This window comes from Bidens hawaiensis, unplaced genomic scaffold (assembly GCF_021521415.1).
Source record: "Bidens hawaiensis isolate Kalapana, Puna unplaced genomic scaffold, B.hawaiensis_p1.1 tig00014983_1, whole genome shotgun sequence".
Lineage (NCBI taxonomy): Eukaryota > Viridiplantae > Streptophyta > Magnoliopsida > Asterales > Asteraceae > Bidens > Bidens hawaiensis.
The window spans coordinates 13,662-23,289 of record NW_027492332.1 but is presented as its reverse complement, the minus strand read 5'-3'; the positions used below and the strand labels follow the sequence as shown (position 1 = coordinate 23,289).

Genomic DNA, 9,628 nt, shown 5'->3' with positions numbered 1-9,628 from the left:
GAGAACACTTCACAAATGCACCTACTTTAACCATTAAAATAAACGAACCCATCGAGTGCATACACAACAGACATGGCCATGACAAACACAAAATATACAAAGTAATCCGATACCACACAGATATAAGTAATATACAGCAAGTTTCTCGTCGCATAATTAAAAAAAAGTCCAAAGAAGTACAATAATAAAAACAAATATGAATTTCATTCACAAAATCTTTCATTCACAAAAGATTTCACCATTTTACCTCTGGTAACCCGGGGCTGGATATCCTTGTTGAGGGTACCCGCCTGGAGGATACCCTGCAGGGGGGTACCCTTGAGCTTGAGGTGGCGAATAACCATAAGGTTGTTGACCGTACCCGACATTTGGAGGATACGGTTGGTCAATCCTTGACATTTGCTGCACGGGTGGGACTGACATTGGTTGCGGTCCAAACTTCCCATCACGTCTGTCCATTTCCACCTTGTGTTGTGTCTGCATGCAAGCACAAACCCTACAAAAAAGAAAATTGCAATGGATACATTAGCAATTTAGCATACTCGTCTTTCATAATGTTAACTAAAGTATATCGACTTACGTGCAATAAACCAAATCAGCTAAGCAATTCAGCAACTGAGATGCCTCACTGAGTTCTTCACTGCCAACAAGACAAGCAACAATGGAGAATATACACGCAAGTTGTTGGAGGCAAAACATGAAACCCTACATTATAAAAGAATGTTAAAAAGAGTGAATGACGATAAACATTAAAGATAGAAAAGAGTTTTGTGACGAGATTACAATGATGCAATTATCACATTGTGTTGTTTGGATGTTAAACTCATCTTGCAATAGAAACCGAGTGGATGCAACTGAGTTCCCAAAGCACAAGAAGACCTGATGATTGCAAAATCAAACCAAAACAACAGAATGATTGTGAATAACATAATTTTTAAACAAATCATTAAAATTGTATATTGTAACTGCATACCTCAGTGCAAAGACATAATTCAGGACATTTGCTTTCTCCACACCGTCCACTACATGGCATATATCCAGCACAGCATTTATACCTGTGACAGAGAACAAAAAAAACGTATATATTAAAATGTGAAATAAGTAATAACTAATCTGCATTGAAGTATGGTTTAGGTGATGGATAGCAATGCATACCTTGACATATCATCGTACAGAGCTCGCTTACGAAGTAAGTATGAAACACATGGTCCGCTGTCATTTAAATAGAGTTACAGAAAACATGCATTGGTAAGAAATTAAGATGTTTAGATAAATATATTCCTTAGCCCATAATGAGAAAAAGGTTTTTACATAAAAGCTTTTAATCAAGTAAAATTGGTCATATTAACATGCAAGCATTTTAATCAAGTTAACCTTTCATACTCTCTTCATCCTTTTGGTCAATCTTATATATCAGCCTCCCTACAGACCCTGTATTTGACCAATTGGCTCATTCCTTAGCAGTGTTGTAAAAACCGCGATTAAGCGCCGACTAATCGGTGATTAATCACTAATTCGTACGCTACCGATGCGATCGGACTAAAAAATCGGTAGTCAGTCAAAGGTGGCCAAAATCAGCCCAAATCGGACCTTGGTTTTAACCCGTTAACCCAAGCTCCCAACCCGGTCCATGAACTAGTGTGTAATTGTTTGAATTTTTTCTATTGGTTTGTTGTGTTTACGTTTAATTGTTTATGTTTGAACTATACTATCTAAATTTAAAAGTATTTAACAAAATGTTCAATAACAAATTGCATAGTAGCTAGCAAGAAAGTAATATAGAACATAAATAAGACACATATCTTGAACACGTTGAAAAATCAGAGTATGATTAGCTACAAGATTATACACAAAAAAGAAGATTTTATAACAATGCCTAAACTTCAAAAGAAAATTTGTACAAATAAAAATGTTATGACTTACTAGATCTAAAGATACATAATTCACACAGGAGTGTCATGAAGCCCCATTTATAAAATAACAAAACTCATATGATATAATCAACTGTGCATAAGACCACAATAAGAATAATTGCAAAAAAAAAAAATCTAACTAAATCATACCTTCTAACTACCTAACAATGTAATAATAAACCCAAACTAATATATCCTCTCTGACTTCTCTCTCTAGTGATGTGCCTCAAATCCTCAATCTATTAACCTAATTTTGTGAAGTTTGAGAAATTCCCTAGCGTGATCGTCAACAGATTATAGGTCATAACAAATAATGATAAACTGCAAACCGCGGAACCGCCTATTAGCTATGTAATATAGAACAAAAATATGTTATAAACTTATAATACACTAATACCTATATCGGAAAAACATCTAAAACACATTAAGAAAAACAGTGTAATTAACCACAAAAATATGCACAAATGCATTGTTCAAGACTTCTAGTGATGTGCCTCAATCTAGTAACCTAATTTTAGGGGTGTGCAAAGTCGGTTCGGTTCATTATGGGAGCTTAACCATAACCATAACCATATCCGAATGGTAGGTTAACCATAGACCATCTAACTGTCGGATATGGGTTGGTTTCAGCTGAGTTCGGTCAATTGCCCAATGTATTTTTTTATGTTTTTTTTTCCTTTATTCTGGTTGAATTTGGTTCGGTTATGGTTATCCAAGCTATGTTATAGACAATTGTAACTTATATTTATATAAATGTACAAAGCTAGTAAATATAGAGGTATAAAATTACAAGGTTCATTTCGGTTTGGTAAAAGACACATTAAGCATAACCATAACGGAATTGTCGGTTAATCATATTCACTTAACCGTAACAGTCGGTTATGATTAATTTCGGTTTTGGCTAACCCTGCCTAATTTTATAAAAATTATCGTAAACAGATTAATCGATCCTAACATTATAAAACTCAATTAAAACAATCAAGCAATAGAAATAAGAGAATAACAGATCTAGAAGCTCTTACCAGAACAACGCAAAGCAGCAATCTGCATCAACGAATAACAATCAATAACATAAACTAAGTAGACGAAGCCGCTGATAATATTGTAGTAATAATAAAGTTGATCGATAGTTACAAGGAGTGTCGGCGGAGATGGTGCTCATGAGATCGGTGTGCCATAGGTTGCGGTAGCTCTGGCGGAGCTGCATCTTGTCCAAATGCTCTTGAGACGCAGCCATCGTTGATGCTTGAATCGATTGAGGTTTGAATCAAAGAAGAAGATAACTGTATTGGATTGATAAACCCTAAAAACGTATACGACAATTGACTCGTGAATTGGTCAGCCGGAAGCAACAACGCGTTAACTTCAACGAAAGAAGGTATTTTGTGTATATTACTTGTTGCGTCCCTTTACTTTATGTGAATTCAAAAACTGCCAATAGGTTTCATAACTAGTCTAGTCTAGTCTAGTCTAGTCTCGAATGAGTTTGAATCATTACGGGTGGAGAATAGGTTCAATGATATTCAAGGTTTGGAACTAAACTAAACTAAACTAAAGAGAACATTTTATAGAGTTGCCGTTAGAATGACTATTGTATATGGAATAGGTTGTTGGACCATGAAAGAAACGTACATGTATAAGTTGAATGTAGTAGAGACGTCGTGTTCAAAATTGGATATCCGGATTTTCGGATATCCGGACATTTCGGATAGTGGATTAAACTATTTGAATCCGTAGAAAACTTGGGAAAAAATTAAAACTTGTTTCAAAAAGTATTAATTGTATAAAAAAATTATAGAATTATTCTTAAAAATATTTTGGATATTCGGATTATCCTAAGGTTATCCGAAAAATTAACCAAATTACCCAAAATATCCGAATTTATAAATAATATTTATTTTTTAATAACTAAAAAAATTCGGATAATGGATTAATTGTCATGGGGTTTACTTTACGTTTCCCTTTAATGAGTTTTGCATATTACTTTCATATTGTCTTCATCTGTTATTTAGATTCCAATTGAATAACTATATGTTCATAATATATTTTTCGTGTCTAGATAGCGGCGTTAGAGTTGCGAGTCTCTTTGGAAGCAACATTTTTATCCTCTGGGATAAAGATATGGCTTGTCTATATCTTACTCTTCTTAAACTCTACTGATAATTTTATTATTGATGTGATTTTACTAAGTATGATTATTGTTTGGTAACAAAAATATAAAACAATACATGAAGGACAACAAAAAATATATGAAACAATACATGAAGTGTGATCAAATATGTCATAATGCAAATAACTAGAAGGTGGTTGTTAAAGCTCATACATCATTAAGGGGCAAATTGTGTAAATTCGTATTTGATTTATGTATTCAGTATTGATCGTACCATTTATATTTATAAAATTAAGATGCGACCTCTTTAATTTTTCATATACATTTCCTTTTATACATTTTAACATACAACCTTGGTATAAATTTGAATACATAGTTCTGATATGTTTGTTTTTACCTGTGTCTTACTATAAGTTTTATCACAATTCACAAATCATATTAATATTCAATTTGATATTATAATTAGTTATATCTTGATTTATGATAAAAAAATTATTTTAAAAAGTAGATAAAAATAAACATAATGAAATACTAATTTCAAAATTGTATAAAATATCATGTGTTAAAAGTTATAAAATTAAATGTAATTAAAGTTAAATATTAAAAAAGTCACCTATTGCGTCTATATCACTACATGGTAGTTTAAGGCTGTGTTTGTTTTTACTTAAAACATCCGCAGGAGGCTTATGTCTGCCGGCGCGCAGACATAAGCTTCTGAAGACTGTTTGTTTGTTTTTTAAAATAAGACCTGCAAACTGCTTTTATGGTCTTAAAAAAGAAGCTATTGTTTAACTTCTTCACACATCTTCACACTTCTTGGCATCCTATCAACACCCAATGTCCAACACCACCACCACCACCGTCCACCACCACCCACCGTCCATCACCGCCACCACCATCCACCACCCACCACCACCACCCACCCGTCGGCCACAACCATCGTCCACTACCACCACCCACCGTCCGCCACCACCACCACCTACCATCCGCCCACCAACACCGTCCATCACCCGCCACCACCGTCCATCACCACCACCACCCACCCGTCGCCCACAACCGTTGTTCACTACCACCAACCACCGTCCGCCACCATCACCATCACCACCCACCTCCTACCATCCGCCACCAACACCGTCCACCACCCACCACCATCACCTTCCATCACCACCCCCCACCGTCCGCCACCACCACCGTCCACCGCCCTCCACCAACTATTTTACCAGTCTGCAGACGTTAAATGACTTCTATCTACTGGATATGTATGATAGGTAACTAATTTTCAGCTTACGAAGACGATACCCAATTTATAAAACAAACAGTATTATATTTTCATATTGCAGACCTTCAGACCACATCTTCAGTTGCAGACATGAAATCTGATTATGAAATCACATGAAATCAGATTGCAGACAATTTTTATCTTTAAAAACAGACAGCACCTTACTGTAATAGATGCCTGTTTATTGTTTTGGCACGTCTGAAAAAGACAGGAAACAAAAATAGAAGTAGTGGCCAAGTGGTAAGTGGTGTTTGATTTTTAGATGAGGTAATAATTAGTGATGATATTATTAAATAAGTATGAGCGAAAATTATACTATACTTTATTTACATGTTGAAATTGGATTTGAGTGATTATTTTGAAAATAAAAAAGTGGGGGAGTTATGGGCGAGGGCAACAAAATATCTTTATATTTGTGTATGTTTCAGTCTCATTAATCATAATAGCATATGAAGAAAATACAGTGATCACTTTGTTTCAAATGATTACAAATATCTTAAAACGTAAAAATTGGACCGGCTTTCTGTTTTTAAAAGTGTTCAAATTCTCATAAAATGTTGCATAAGAGAAAAAATCGTATACTTGAACTTTTTTTCATAATTTTCGGTTTTTAAAAGTGTTCAAATTCTCATAGAATGTTGCATAAGAGAAAAAATCGTATACTTGAATTTTTTTTTCATAATTGAAAACAAAAGTAACAAGGTGAAAATATGTCATGGTTGCAAAAATCGCGTCTTTCCACAAGTAATCCCCGAGTACTTCCCGCATAGGCCGAGTTCTTGGCGAGTAACTCCCAAGTACACCCCATCTAGGTCGAGTACTAATAACTCCCCAATTGATCGACTTGGCACTGCCTAGCGAATTTCGCAACATGAAATATGGTGTGTACTTTCGAAAGGAATATGGTAAATCACAAAAATAAAATGTACACGTGAAATATGCTTGTAACTTTTATGGTTATTCAAACAGACACATGATAATCGTCCTTATATCTTAATAGGCTGTATAAAATTCATGCTCTTATTAAAATTAAACTCATACAAAATTACATTACAAATTACACTATCATTTATAAACTTTTTAACTAAAATGAGTTGGGCCCGTGAGGCAAATTAAGGGACTGAAATCATGCACCTTTTATAAATTTAAGGATTTAGTAATGAATTTTGGGCCTGACCCAATCTAAAGGATAGACAAAGCTTAGTTTCTAACCATGAACTGAAGGGTTATTTTTTAATATCATTAAAAACCAACTTATCTTTCTTTTCTTCTTTTCTGTTAATTCAAATTTAACCGCTTCAGATACACATTTATATATACTTTTCTTACTATTTTAATAAACAAAAATAATGATACTTAGATCTTCTAACTACATTCAATCCTAGCCTAAATTTTCTAATCTCTTATCTCATTCCTCCTATCTATTATTTGTCATGCGTCAAACCCATTTTGACAAAGGGTTACAACTTAGATAATTATGAGGAAAATTAGGATATAAATGTAAACCTAAATATATATTCATTTTATCATTTATTTAGTTCATCTAGCTCTAACTCCTTTGTAATGCATGAGATTTGTCAATTTTTAAATTAATATAAAATGAATTGTTTTAAAGAAAATAAAAATATATAAAATAGAAACATAAAATAAAAAAAACGTTGATTATGTTTATAGTCCTTATAATACAAAATAGTACTTGTGATAAAATTACAAATATTGTATATAAAGATATTTTCTCGAATTTGTAAAATTGAGATTTAAGACTTATTATTTGTATAATATATTTTATTTCTTTTTTACTTAATTTTGTGTCTTTATTTCAAATAACGAATCTTATTAATTTTTATCATTTGACAAATCACGTGTAATATACGGATTCAAAAGCTAGTTTAATTAATATTAGAAGTCCATAGTTTTGCACACATGGTGATAGGGGGACGTTAATGGCAATCTTCTTACATGGGCCATCACCACTTTGGTGGGATGGTAAAGGCTTTGGCCTTTGGGTGAGAGGTCCAGGGTTCGATTCCTGGCATTGGCGGTATAATGTAAATAGTAGGAGGAAAGCTTGAACATTAAAAAAAAAAAAAAAAAAATCTTCTTACATGGGCCATGAGAAAGGAGACAACAAAATATTGTGTTCAGATTTCACAATATAAGCTGTTTGGTGACTTTCTAATAATTTAGCAATTATCCGTCAGACCATTATTATTTAACTCAAAGCAACTAGGCAAGCCATCGCAGGTTTATCCGGCCGGTACAGGGTTTGTAAGTGTTATGATCGATGCCACCAAGCTAATGTCATTCAAAAATTTTAACTCAAAGCAAAATCTTTTAAATATGATACAAGTAGCTATTCTAATATCGACTAAAATGGATCCTAGTTCATTTTTTAGATAGAACTAGATAGAGGGTGATGGTAACCAGGGGCGGCCCAACCATCTTGGGGGCCTAAAGCATAGAAAAATTCGGGGCCCTTTTCAAAGTTAGAGAGCTGAAATTACATAATTTATAAAGGTAATTTTTAAAATTTATTGAGCGATTGCCGTGTTTTGTATATATAATTACAAAATTTTCAATTTTTGCTTTAGAAAACGAGTTTGATTATAATATAGATCAAAGAAATACCCAACTTTGTTTTGTCTTTCCCAGTAGTGAAAAAAAGTTACATGTAACAACTGAAATTTAGAAACAAAGTGAATAAAAAATGTCTATAGAAAATAACTAAAATAAGTGCTGCTCATTATCATAATCGAACTGGATGAAAAACTCTTTTAAGAGGGTGGGTGCCTTGAACCTTTAACCACTGGGCCAATATAGAATATCTTTTTAAACTTTAGTTACATGGTTTAAATATTGTCTTTTACATATATATAAATTTTTAAACTTTTTAAACGGAGGCCCTATTTTTTCGGGGTCCTCAAGCCCTAGCTTCACCCGACATCACTATAGGGCCGCCCCTGATGGTAACTATAAATTTGCATGTTTGTAGAATATGTCCATAGAAGTATTACGGTTTACAATAATAAATAGTTTTTGGGTAGAGTAAAATGCGGTTTTCGTCTATGTGGTTTGTCCAAATATGCGGTTTTAGTCCAATAGTTTCAAATTTGCGATTTTCGTCCCTGTGGATTCATTTCACTTGCAATTAAACCCGAATTCATTAATCCCGTTAAGTCTGGTCGTTAAACCCATTAGCGTGCCCCTCACGTGAGGGGCAGTTTTGTCATTTTTCTCCCCAAATAAACCCCAGTCCTAATTCGCAAGCCCCCTCACGTGAGGGGCTGGGGTGTATTTGGAGAAAAAAGGAAATAAAAAAACAAAACTGCCCCTCACGTGAAGGGGACGCTGATGAGTTTAACGATCGAAACTTAACGGGATTAGTGAATTCGGGTTTAATTGCAAGTGAAATAAAATCACATGGACGAAAATCGCAAATTTGAAACAATTGGACTAAAAAGCAGACTTAGACAAACCACGGGAACGAAAATCGCAGTTCACTCTTTTGGGTAAGTTGTTACATCATACTTGATTACCAAAGTGTTTGTTTAAGATCATGCAGAATGTTGTTTGACACAAAAAATGCTTGAGAATAATGATTTAAAAGATTGGTTATTTAGAAAACAATGGTATGTGAGACCACTTACCATCAAAGTTTCAAAATTATTATAATGATCCTTCTTTTTATGAGGGTTAAGGTTTTGCAAAGAAGGCAAAGTTCAAGGGTGTCCTAAGTAAACCTTTTTGTAATACAATATAATATAAGCATAAGTGGACTAATTGCTATTAGTTTTTAGGTATTGTCACAAGAGGTTGGTGCTTTTAAACTCCCCTACTCTTGGCAAAAGAATGGTGTCCTCTACTTCTTTTAGAGAGAGAAAGTGCCATCTTTCTCTCTCTGCTTTCAAGTGTTTTTGGGTCACCCTCAAATAGTGTCTTCTCTATGGTTGGTTATTGTTTCACCAATCATAGACCTTCAAACACATTATAAGGGAGTGAAAAATTTTCAAGTTATTGTAGCTCCAAGTCTTGTAATTTATTCCCAAAAAATGTTGTTGTTTCAAGCTTCTACACCGTTTTCAAGATCATGAGCATTCTAAGTGTCACCGTTTAAAGCAGCTAAAAGGAAAAAAAGTTGGCCTTTAATCGTCAAAGATTCAGTTTTTACCCCTTTTCTTATTAAAACGTGACTTTTTAAGATTAACATAAATTTTTTTCAAATCATGATATAAAAGGCCAATTGTCCTTTTCAAGATTGTCATATGTGTGAATTTCACGATCTTATATCTTTTAACATAAAAGTCACAAGTTCATGTTGTTCGCCCT

General features: G+C 33.8%; 1 protein-coding gene across 1 annotated transcript; it reads right to left on the bottom strand.

Annotated features, from left to right (window-relative positions):
• Positions 1-240: 240 nt before the first annotated feature.
• LOC143548263 (uncharacterized) lies at positions 241-3,211 on the bottom strand. Its single transcript, XM_077039477.1, has 7 exons — positions 3,048-3,211; positions 2,936-2,957; positions 1,156-1,212; positions 974-1,055; positions 784-879; positions 581-705; positions 241-496 (listed from the first exon to the last, which is right to left on the bottom strand). The coding sequence occupies exons 1-7, from the start codon at positions 3,148-3,150 to the stop codon at positions 244-246; spliced, it is 738 nt and encodes a 245-aa protein (XP_076895592.1). The 5' UTR covers positions 3,151-3,211; the 3' UTR covers positions 241-243.
• Between the last annotated feature and the right edge of the window lie 6,417 nt (positions 3,212-9,628).

What these genes read in the sequence shown, in the direction of transcription:
- LOC143548263 (XM_077039477.1), bottom strand. Translation starts at nt 3,150, where the DNA reads ATGGCTGCGTCTCAAGAGCATTTGGACAAGATGCAGCTCCGCCAGAGC. An exon ending in CTGTACGATGATATGTCAAG is followed by an intron (nt 1,056 to 1,155) that starts GTATGCATTGCT and finishes TCTCTGTCACAG; the next exon opens with GTATAAATGCTGTGCTGGAT. An exon ending in AATGTGATAATTGCATCATT is followed by an intron (nt 706 to 783) that starts GTAATCTCGTCA and finishes TTTATAATGTAG; the next exon opens with GGTTTCATGTTTTGCCTCCA.